General features: G+C 36.6%; 1 protein-coding gene across 1 annotated transcript in view; it reads left to right on the top strand.

Annotated features, from left to right (window-relative positions):
- Positions 1 to 12444, top strand: part of GTF2E2 (general transcription factor IIE subunit 2) — a 71248-nt gene that overhangs the window by 24311 nt on the left and 34493 nt on the right. Inside the window, exons 4-5 of the mRNA XM_004428820.3 lie at positions 5336 to 5443; positions 7066 to 7248. Coding sequence (XP_004428877.1) covers positions 5336 to 5443; positions 7066 to 7248 — 291 coding nt within the window. The remainder of the gene's footprint in view (positions 1 to 5335; positions 5444 to 7065; positions 7249 to 12444) is intronic.

Genomic DNA, 12444 nt, shown 5'->3' with positions numbered 1-12444 from the left:
ATGTCATGGCAGTTATTGGTGAAATATGTTGATTTGTCAACCTGGATAGACAAGCTGTTGTTTCTCAGTTTATTAAACAAACCTTTTCAGCATCTTGTGACATGTCATCAATTTGTCTGCTTGTATTGTTTGATACTTTTCAATTTCTCAAACTGTGCATTTTACTCCCTATCATTTGACATGTTGACATTATTAGGTCCCACCAATTGTGCAGTTTGCCCCCACACTCCCTTTTCAGGGGAATAAGTTCTACTAATAACTTGCTTCCTGAGCCTTTTTACTGAATGTGACTTTATTTTAAACAAAAGCTTTACTCTGATTTGAGATTCCAATAGCTGTTTAAAATAGTAAGTACTTTGACTTGTCTAATGCCTGTGATTTATATTTAAGTGTCTTTTCAGTTTTGCTGGAGCCTTTATAAGTCATTTGCCACAGATGATGCACAGTGGAATAGGACACCTCTGATTACCAGCCCATGTAAAGCCCATTGATCTGTAGCTTTCGTTGTAATGGTAGGCTTTGTTTTGTGTGTGTGTGAGGAAGTTTAGCCCTGAGCTAACATCGGTCGCCAATCCTCTCTTTTTGCTGAGGAAGACGGGCCCTGGACTAACATCCGTGCCCATCTTCCTCCACTTTATATGGGGCGCCTCCACAGCATGGCTTGACAAGCGGTGCGTCGGTGCATGCCCAGAACTGAACCCTGGGCCGCTGCAGCGGAGCACACACCCTTAACTGCTATGCCACTGGGCTGGCCCCGTGGTAGGCTTTTTTTATATCTCTTGTTGCACTGGTGCAGTGAAATGGCTCAGAAGATTATAGGTCTTCATTACTAACCTTATTAGAATTGTTCATGGGCCTAGGCTTAGAATCCTCTTCTGTCACAAATCTCATCATCTTCAAAAATCATCGCACAGGACCAGCCTGGTGGCATAGCTGTTAAGTGCGGTTTGGATCCTGGGTGCGCACCAACACACCGCTTGTCAAGCCATGCTGTGGAGGCGTCTCATATAAAGTGGAGGAAGATGGTCACAGATGTTAGCCCAGGGCCGGTCTCCCTCAGCAAAAAGAGGAGGATTGGCACCAGATGTTAGCTCAGGGCTGATCTTCCTCACAAAAATAAATAAATAAATAAACTTAAAAAAAATAAAAAATCATCGCACTGGACTATCAGACATGTTTATAAAACAATGCTGATAAATTATAAAACCACAAGGAATAATAACTAACTGAGAACGTCACAAAAATACGAACACTTCACAATATATTTTACTTCTACATGATCCATGTTTGGCAACATTTACAACAGCAAAGTGGCAGGGGACAGTTGAGTCCTGGAGTATAAAAATTCCTTGTTTAGAATGAACATTGCCCTCAGGTTGCCTGTTACACCAGCGGAGCTTGTTTGCTCCCCTAAATTAAATGGCACTGTACAAGGGGAGGTTGGGGGAGGTGATTTGGAAGGGAGTTGCTGGCATTGTCAGCCTACTGCACTGCCATTTGTGCTATACAGAGCTTACCGATTGTCAGTGGCCTCTCCCTGTTTCATCAAAAACTGGTAATGGGCTCAGGCAAATGAACATAGCCCTACTTGCCACATGGTGCTACAAGACTTCTAATGAAGTTGTTGACATGGTCAGTAGTTGCCTGTTACTATGAGCACTGCATGGTGGGTGCATTTGAAAAAATGGTTATTTTTTAAGTCACAATGTCTGATGGTACCCCTAGTGACATCTTATGGAACCCTAGGGTTCCAGCCCTGTATTGGGAGCTCTTGAGAGGCAGAAGTAGTAATTCTCATTTCATTGTACGTCTTGTGGCAGTTCTTGTGGCACATAGGAGTTATCACTAAATATTTGAATAATTGAATGAATTAACAGCAAATAGCAAATGTTGAATAAATGGTTCTTATGTGGTATGTGTTAGGCTTTATGTCTTAATCTGCTTTTCAAACATACCTTTTGAAAAATCATTATTCTAGTTTTGCAGTGGCCTGACTGAAGCCAAGTGAGGTTCAGTAACCTACCCAACAGTGATGGAGCTTAGAGCCTGGGATTTTTTTTCTTATAAATTTAATTTACTTTTTTTTGGCTTAGAATAAGTAATATATCTCTTGGTATAAAAAACAAAAGGTAGAAATGAGGAAGTTTTGTCCTCACCTCTAATTCTACTTCTTTTCTCCCCTGCCCTGCTTCCTATAGGTAATCTCTTTTATTAGTTTTTTGTGATTGTTTCTAGTGGTTCTTTATACAGAAGCAAAATAAAAACATCTTATTTCTGCCCCTTTCTATATAAAAGGTTTCATACTACATATCTTTTTTTAAGAGAATATTTTATTTTATTGCAACTGTTTGCTTTTAATTGAGCATAACTTACAAATCCAGTGGAGAAAGTACAGGAAGAAAGAATTGAATATGAGCAACTCTTTTATTTAATGAAATAAGCATGCAGATGAATTTTAAAACAGCATGAACTACAATAGACTAGGTATGAATTTAGGCGCATTTACATAGTATCTCATTTCAGAGGTAAAGTTATTATAGTATTTTCACCATTATTGATTTAGCAGACATTCAATCTTTTTTTCCCAGTTTTATTGAGAAATAATTGACATACATTGCTATTTAAGTTTAAGGTGTACGGCATGATGATTTGATTTACATATATTGTGAAATGATTACCACAGTAGGTTTAGTTAACATCATCTGACTATGTTTTTTTTTTTTTTTTTTTTTTTAAAGTAACAGATGTCTTAGCCTAATCCCAGAGATTCAGATTCTTTAGAGCTGGAGCTGGGCCTGGACATCTGCATTTTATAATTTTTTATTTATTTATTTTTCCCCCAAAGCCCCAGTAGATAGTTGTATGTCATAGCTGCACATCCTTCTAGTTGCTGTATGTGGGACGCGGCCTCAGCATGGCGGGAGAAGCGGTGCGTTGGTGCACACCCGGGATCCGAACCCGGGCCACCAGCAGCGGAGCATGCGCACTTAACCGCTAAGCCACGGGGCTGGCCCCTCACTATGTTTTTTAACACATACTTTTTCTTACATTTACTTTTCTTGTTGTTTTTTTAAATTGAGATATTATAACATATAACAGTGTATTAGTTTTAGGTGTACAACATGACTTATGTGTATATTATACATTACAGTATTGTTAAGTATAGTCACCATGCTGCACATCACATCCCCAGGACTTATTTATCTTACAACTGGAAGTGTGTGCCTTTTGACCACCTTTACCCATTTTGCCAACCCCTTACCCCCTGCTTCTGGCAGCGACCAATCTGTTCTCTGTATCTGTAAATTCATTTTTTTTTTTTTTGAATTCCACATATAGGTGAGATCATACGGTATTTGTCTTTCTCTGTCTGACTTATTTCACTTAGCATTATGCCCTCAGGGTCCAACCATGTTGTTGCAAATGGCAGAATTTTCTTCTTTTTTTATGGCTAAATAGTATTCCATTGTATACATATGTAAGTTATTTTTTACTTGATTTTATTTTTTAGAGCAGTTTTAGGTTCACAGCATAACTGAGGGGAAAGTACAGAGTTCCCATGTATCACCCCCTCAACCTCTCACACTATGGACATCCTGCACCGTAGTGGTACATTTGTTAAAATCTTTAAACTACCTTGACACATCATTATCACTCAAAGTCCGTAGTTTACATTAGGATTCACTCTTGGTGTTGTCCATTCTGTAGGTTTTGGCAAATGTATAATGAATGTCTCCATCATTATAGTATCATGCAGAATAGTTTCACTGCCCTAAAAATCCTCTGTGCTCTGCCTATTCATCCCTCCCTCCCCCTTAACCCTTGGAAACCACTGAATTGTTTACTGTCTTCATTGTTTTGCCTTTTCCAGAATGTCATATGGTTGGTATGTGGCCTTCTCAGATTGGCTTCTCTCACGTGGTAATAGGCATTTAAGGTTCCTCTGTGTCTTTTCACGACTTGATAGTTTTTAGCACTGAATAATATTCCATTTTCTGAACGTACCATAGTTTATCCATTCACCTACTAAAGGACATCTTGGTTGCTTCCAAGTTTTGGAAATTATGAATAAAGCTGCTATAAAATGTGCAGGTTTTTGTATGAACACAAGTTTTCATTTCCTTTGGGTAAGTACTAAGGAGCACAGTTGCTGGATTGTATGGTAAGAATATGTTTAAATTTTTTTTTTTTCATGAGGAAGATTTTCCCTGAGCTAACATCTGTTGCCAGTCTCCTTTTTTTTTTTTTTTTGGCTTGAGAAAGATTTGCCCTAAGCTAACATCTGTGCCATCTTCCTCTATTTTGTGTATGTGTTGCCGACACAGTGTGGCTGCTGATGAGTGGTGTAGGTCCACGCCCAGGAACTGAACCCAGGCCACTGAAGTGGAGCGTGCTGAACTTAACCACTGGGCCACAGGGCTGGCCCCAGAATATGTTTAATTTTATAAGAAACTGCCAAACTGTCTTCCAAAGCAGCTGTACCATTTTGTGTTCCCACCAGCGATGAATGAGAGTTCCTGTTGCTCTACATCCTCACCAGCATTTTGTGTCTACGTGTTTTTTAACTTAATTTGTCCTGGACATCTTTCCAAATCAACACAGAGAGAGCATCTGCATTTTCTTTTGTGACATCTTATAGTAATGTAGATGTGCTACAGTTTTTTTAATCAGTCCTCTATTCATGGCCACTTGCGTTGTTTCTAATATTTTCCTTTTACAAACAATGCTGCAGTGACCTTGTCACTTTTCTGTGTTGTGCTGGTATATCTGTAGGGTAAATTCCTAGAAATGGGATTGTTGGGTCAAGGGCTTTAAATGCGTTTATATTGCCAAATTGCTATCCATACGAGTTGTATTAATTTGCGTTCTTACCAGCAATGTGTGAGAGGGCCTGTTTCTTTATAGCCTTACCAATAGAGTCATCAAACATAGGGATTTTTGCCATTGTAATAGGTAAGAAGTACCTTCGTGGAAGTTAGTGTCTTTTCATATGTTTAAGGTCATTTGCATTTGTTTTTCTATGATTTGCGTGTTCCTGCCTCTTAGTCATTTACCTGTTAGGTTTTTGGAGGATTTAAAATGTTAGGAAGATTAGCTCTTTGTGATGTGAGTTGCAAATATTTTTCCTCAGTTTATCATTTGATTTTATAGAGCTTATAAGTTTAACCCAGTTCCTCTGTCTGATTTATAGTCCATTCTCTTCATCACTGTAATTGTACTGCCTCACATAATACATGTTCTACATTCCTGAAAAGATTCGTTTACCTCTAACTATTTATTTAGTGCATCTAGCATTTTAAAATTGTCTTCTGATAACAGTTTCTTCCCTCAATAGACACGGCATCAGCGAGGAGATACGCATCCTCTAACTTTAGAAGAAATTTTGGATGAAACACAGCATTTAGATATTGGACTCAAGCAGAAACAATGGCTAATGACTGAGGTAAGAATAGGCTTAAAATATTGTAAAAAAAGAAAAAAGTTGATTACCATGAAAAATTTGCTATAGCTAGGGTTTTTAGTATACTGAAATCTGATGATTTTTACTTTTTCTTAAAAGAACTGGCGTGGGGTCTTTGTTTTTTAAACATACACATTTGAAGATTGATTGATTTGTTGGTTTTCGTATAATCTTATGTATCTATTTAAAAATATCAAAGACTTTAGCATAAAAATTGTACAGAAGTCAGTCATTGTAGCAATTCCATTTAAGATTTTACAGAATAATTGATGTTTTTTTTGAATTGCTAAATTTAGAATATGTGTTGGCAAATTGTATTGTTTTTATATATGTTTTAGGACATTTAAAGCATGAGGTGTTGTAGGGATAGCAAGATATTTTGTTAAGCAAGATATTTGTTACACTATTGCTACTATTATGACTTGATAGTGATGTTACTGCCTCTAGCAAGTTACTTGGAAAAATAATCCTGAACATCGTGTATGAACACAGAATGTTGGAAGAAAAGAAATCCCAAAACAATTAGTGACCATGCTAATTTGGAAATAAATAGCGTTTTACAAATGCAGATATTTGCCTCTTTTCTGTTTAAGTGTCAAATGACAATTAAGAAGACTATTTTCTAGGACCACTGCTGTATTCTAAAGACCAAATGTAAAATTTCTGAAGTAGAATTCAATTAATTTATTTTACCAAGAGAAATATTGTTCTTGATTTTCATAATATAAAATGAACCAGTTAATCACTATCATTGTAGCTCATTATATTAGTGATATACAAATAGTGGTAATCCACATTTAAATTTTATTGCTTTACCTAATTTTGGAATTTCATAGACTACAAATATTAGTTAAAAATTATTTTTTTACTAGTCTATTCTTCCTCCTCCTTTTTCTGTTTCTTTTCTTTCTCCTTTCAGGGTCAGGCTGGCAGCAGCAGCAGAATATAAATAGGGTTGCTCTTTCTTGAAGAGCTTCTGATATTAGCTTTACAACAGAACTGACTAGGAACATAATTATATTCAGTAATTCCTGCCTTCCTACTCAGTTTCTTTCTCAAGCTGATGTTATAGGTAAATTTCTTATATGCACTAGTCTGGTCCTTTTCAGTTTTTTCCGCAGCTGCTAGTGCCATTTGATACCAGGTGGGGCAGACTGATTATTGATGTGTTCATCCCAGGGTAATGTTTCCCACATTATAATGCCAATATGAAATAAACTATACTTTGAGGGTGGGATAGGCAATACCCACTTTACTTTGTCTATTAATGTTCCTAGGCGTTTTATTGATTCTTACCTCTTTTCTCTTCCACAAGAATATGGGTATAGCTTTCTTCAAAGCAGTTGTGATAAAATGGTTTCTTTCTCATCCAAAGAATTTCTGTAAATAATAAACAGTTTCTTTTATAAAAAGTGAGCAGCGTGCTCATCTCTACTTATTGTTTTGGATCCTGGATGTCCAGGATCTGCTAATTGATAGTCACAAGATACTTTTAATTTATCATTGTGTTGGGTATTGTTATTTTTTAAATAATTAGTAGAATTTAAGAATGTATATATGAGGTTTCCTTTTGTTAATATATTCAAATTGTGTCACTGTTACAGGCATTAGTCAATAATCCCAAAATTGAAGTAGTAGATGGGAAGTATGCCTTCAAGCCCAAGTACAACTTGAAAGATAAGAAGGCCTTACTTAGGCTCTTAGATAAGCATGACCAGCGAGGCTTAGGAGGAATTCTTTTAGAAGACATAGAGGAAGGACTGCCCAATTCCCAGAAAGCTGTCAAGGTAACCTTACTTTTCTTTCTATGCCTTAATATAACTTGAATTAATAATGTCTTCTTGGTTTTAAAAAATAGCAAGGATTTTTAAATTTTTATTTTTAAAGCCTCTATCATATATACTTGGTATCGATAGTGGTAAGCCAGTTGAAGATTTGAAATTTGTGTCTTGTGCTGCAGAGCAGGACAGAGCGTAGCTATTTTTGTGTAGCTTTGATAGCTCCCTATTGTGTTGTTGTGTATAATTGTTTGATTCTTCAGAATATTTCTGGAAAGTTTTCCTCAAAGACATTAGTGTTTTTCTCATAAGTTGTTATGTTTGTATATAAGAGCTGTTTCAACAATGCTAGTAGACATTGCTAATCTAAGGAACCTGAGGCATTAAAACACAAAAGCGTTAACTAATAACCTGGCTGTTATGAATTCCTAAAGGGGCTATCAATAAAAGTCATACAGGTTACATTTCCGGTTTAAATTAGGAACTCACTTGGAAAGGCTGCTAGTCTCTCTTCTTCACAATTGCTAATAATTGATGCTAACCTCTAAGCAGGTTAATTCTTATTTATTTATTTATTTATTTATTTTCCCCCAAAGCCCCAGTAGATAGTTGCATGTCATAGCTGCACATCCTTCTAGTTGCTGTAGGTGGGACGCGGCCTCAGCGTGGCCGGACAAGCGGTGCGTCGGTGCGCGCCCGGGATCCGAACCCGGGCCGCCGGCAGTGGAGCGCGTGCACTTAACCGCTAAGCCACGGGGCCGGCCCTAAGCAGGATAATTCTTTTTGCTACCTGTGGAAGACTTGGCTCCTTTCTCTTCTCTACTTCTTGGTAATCCAGTTGTACATGTTAGACCTTTTGGTATCATCCCACAGGTCACTGAGGCTCTGTTTATATTTTTCACCTTTTTTTTTTTGTTGTTTTATTGATCTATTGTCAAGTCTACTGACTTTTCTTCTTTACCTCTAATTTGTTGTTAAGCCTAATTGAACTTTTTATTTTAGAGATTGTATTTTTTAGTTCTAGTCTTTTCTTTTCATTCTTATGGTTTCTCTTTCTTTACTGAGATTTTCTGTTTTTTTCATTCATAACAGGCATATTTTCCGTTACACTCTTGAATATAATTTCTTGTAGCTGCTTTAAAATCCTCCTAATTTCAACGGCTGTGTCATCTTGGAGCTGGTTTGCACTGATTCTTTGTCTCTTGAGTATGGATCGTGTTTTCCTGTGTCTTCATATATCTGATAAACTTCTTTTGAGTCTTGAACATTGTGAATGTGTAAAGACTCAGGACTCTGTTATATTCCTCCACGGAGTGTTTTTTTTGGTTGTTTTGTTTTTAACCAGGCTGTTACCTTGGCTAGACTCAGACTTGAAGCTTGGGCTTTTCTGTAGTCTGTGGCATATGACACATCTTTTTTATTCTTTTAGCTGTTTTACTCTTTTTAAAATGTCTTGTCCAAACTTGATAGTAGTTTTCTGTGGGAAGGTTGGTCCCTTAAGAGCTACTTGACCATTACCAGAAGCAGGACCCTCTTAAGATTTTTAACCTGAAAGTGTCTAAACTTAACCTGCACAAATGTTGCAAGTAATGTGTGACCAAAGTTGATAAATTATGCACTTTATAGCATGTTGAAAGGTAGAACTACTGAATCCTAGCTTAACGTTGAGAGTGCTAGTTATGTTTCCTGCTCCTTTCTTTTTTTCCGTTTTGATAGGGGCTGGTATTGTTACTGTGCAGGCTTTTCATTACATTCTAAAGTAGAACAGTGATGTAAACTGATAATTGCTTATTCTATTTTAAATAATTTCATGATGTAAAGTCACTTTGATGCCCTACCTTTAGTGGTGCTCTGTTCCCTAAGGATTAGACTTGAAGAGGTCATGAAAAGCATACAATCCATTTCATTTTCAGGCAGGATTATTTCTGAATTGTTTGAAACTCAGATTTTTTATTCTGTTCTTAAAAATGTGAAGATGTGTTCTAGCCTAAGTAATTTCTCAAGGGAGTTCTTTGGCATAATTAAGTTAAATCTCTTCTGTGTTGCTTCCTTTTGTTCAGTTCTTGGTGGAGATGGAAGATAACTATTACTTCATATGTTCATTTTGTTGACCAAACAGTACTTTGAAAAAATGTATAGTATAGTGCTAGCGAGGAACAAAAAGGACTCTGCAAAAGCAAGAAAGAAAAGAATGAGGAAAACCAGTGACTGTTCCAAATCACTCATCCCTCAGTAATTGTTTTTTGGGGTTTTCTAATAATTAACAGCCAATATAGTCTTAGTAGGCCAGTCTGCATTTGTAATATGGTTTAATTTTAAGGTGGTGTATTGAATCAGCTAATCCTCAGGGTTGTTTTTGTTAATTAAAAAATTTTTTACATTATAGTAAAAAACACATAAATTTAACATAACCATTTTTTTCTTTATTGTGAAATTTTTGTTGTACATTATTTTAACCATTTTTAAGTGTATAGTTCAGTAATGTTGAGTATATTCACGTTGTTGTGCCAAAGAGCTCCAGAACTTTTACATTTTGCAAGACTGAAACTACACCCATTAAACAACAACTACCCCTTTCCCGCTCCCCAGTCCCTGGCAACCACCATTCTACTTTCTGTGATTTTGACTACTCTGAGTACCTCATATAAGTAGAATAATACACTGTTTTTTTTTTGTGTTTGGCTTATTTCACTTAGCGTCATGTCCTCAGGGTTCATGTATGATGTAGCATCTATCAGAATACTTCCTTCCTTTTAACGTTGAATAATATTCCATTGTATTTATATACCATGTTTTGCTTATCCATTTGTTTGCGTCCATGTTTTAACTATAGTGAATAGTGCTGCTGTGAACATATGTGTACAAATATCTCTTCAAGCCTCTGCTTTCAATTCTTTAGGATATATACCTGGAGATGGAATTCGTAGATCATGTGGTAATTCTATTTTTAATTTTTTGAGGAACCACCATACTGTTTTCCACAGCAGCTTTACCATTTTACATTCCTACTAATAGTGGACAAAAGTTCAGATTTCTCCATGTGCTTGCCAATACTTCTTATCTGTTTTTTTGATAGTAGCCATCCTAATACGTGTGAGGTGGTATCTAATTGTAGTTTTGATTTGTGTTTCCCTAATGATTAATGATGTTGAGCATCTTTTCATGTGCTTATTGGCCATGTCACATTTTCTTTATCCATTCATCCATCATTGGACACTTAGGTTATTTCTGTATCTTGGCTGTTGTAAATAATGCTGCAATGAACATGAGGGTACATATATCTTTTTGAGTTAGTGTTTTCATTTTCTTTGGATAAATACAGTAGTCCCCCCTTATCTGTGGTTTCACTTTCTGTGGTTTCAGTTACCTGTGGTCTGAAAATATTAAATGGAAAATTCCAGAAATAAAAAATTTGTAAGTTTTAAATCGTATGCTGTTCTGAGTAGCATGATGAAATCTTGCACCATCCTTCCTGGGACATGAATCATCCCTTTGTTGGGTCCCCGTCCATTGACATTGTCTGTTTCTGACATCCAGCCGCTGACATTGTCTTGGCTCAATGATGCTCCTTCTGACGTATTGTCAGAAGGTCAGTAGTAACCTAATGCTATGTCACAATTCCTTTATCATTCACCTCACTTTATCCTATCACATAGACATTATATCATCTCACATCATCACAAGAAGAGTGAGTACAGTACAATAAGATATTTTGAGAGAGACCACATTCACATAACTTTTCTTACAGTATATTGTTATAATTATTTTTTTAAATTTTATTTATTTATTTATTTTTTTTCTCCCAAAGCCCCAGTAGGTAGTTGTGTGTCATAGCTGCGCATCCCTCTAGTTGCTGTATGTGGGACATGGCCTCAGCATGGCCGGAGAAGCGGTGCGTTGGTGCGCGCCTGGGATCCGAACCCGGGCCGCCAGCAGCGGAGCGCGCACCCTTAACCGCTAAGCCACGGGGCCGGCCCCTATAATTGTTTTATATTATTACTGGTTATTGGTGGTAATTTCTTATTGTGCCTAATTTATAAATTAAACTTCATCATAGGTATGTATGTATAGGAAAAAACATAGTATTTATAGAGTTTGGTACTATCCACGGTTTCAGGCATCCACTGAGGGTCCCGAATCCCCTGTTGATAAGGGGGACTACTGTAATCAGAAGTGGGATTGCTGGATCATATGGAAGTTCTATTTTTAATTTTTTGAGGAATCTCCATACTGTTTTCCATAGTGTCTGTACCAATTTACATTTCCACCAACAATGCACAAGGGTTCCATTTTCTCCACATCCTCACCAACGCTTGTTATTTCTTGTCTTTTTAATAATAGCCAGTTTAACAGGTGTGAGGTGATATGTCATTGTGGTTTTGATTTGCATTTCCCTGATCATTAGTGTTGTTGAGCATCTTTTTATGTACCTGTTGGCCATCTGTATGTTTTCTTTGGGAAAATGTCTGTTTAGATTCTGTGCCCATTTTTAGATTGGACTGTTTGGTTTTTTTGCTGTTGAGTTCCATGAGTTCTTTATGTATCTTGGATATTAACCCCTTATCAGGTATATGATTTGCAAATATTTTCTCCCATTCAGTAGGTTATCTTTTCATTTTGTTGATAATTTACTTTGCTATGCAGAAGCTTTTTAGTTTGATGTAGTCCCACTTATTTTTGCTTTTGTTGCCCTTTTGGTGTCAAATCCAATAAATCATTCCCAAGACAGATGAGTTTACTGCCTATGTTTTCTTCTGGGAGTTTTATGGTTTCAGGTCTTAAATTCAAGTCTTGAATCTATTTTGAATTAATTTTTGTGTATAGTGTAAGGTAGTTGTCCGATTTCAGTCTATTGCATTTGGCTGTCCAGTTTTCCCAGCACCATTTATTGAGGAGACTGTTCTTTCCCCATTGTATATTCTTGGTTCTTTTTTCATAAATTAATTGACTATACATGCATGGGTTTATTTCTGGGCTCTCTGTTCTTTTCCATTGACCTATGTGTCCGTTTCTATGCCAGTACCTTACTATTTTAATTACTGTAGCTTTGCAATATAGTTTGAAATCAGGGAGCATGATGCCTCTAGCTTTGTTCTTCTGTTTCAAGATTGCTTTGGCTATTCAGGGTCTTTTGTGGTTCCATACGAATTTTAGGATGGTTTTTTTCTATTTCTGTGAAAAATGACATTGGAATTTTGATAAGGA

Source organism: Ceratotherium simum, chromosome 28 (genome assembly GCF_057802395.1).
Source record: "Ceratotherium simum simum isolate JZ-2026a chromosome 28, ASM5780239v1, whole genome shotgun sequence".
Classification (NCBI taxonomy): domain Eukaryota; kingdom Metazoa; phylum Chordata; class Mammalia; order Perissodactyla; family Rhinocerotidae; genus Ceratotherium; species Ceratotherium simum.
Note: the sequence above shows the minus strand (reverse complement) of the source record. Positions and strands in the feature narration are given on the sequence as shown.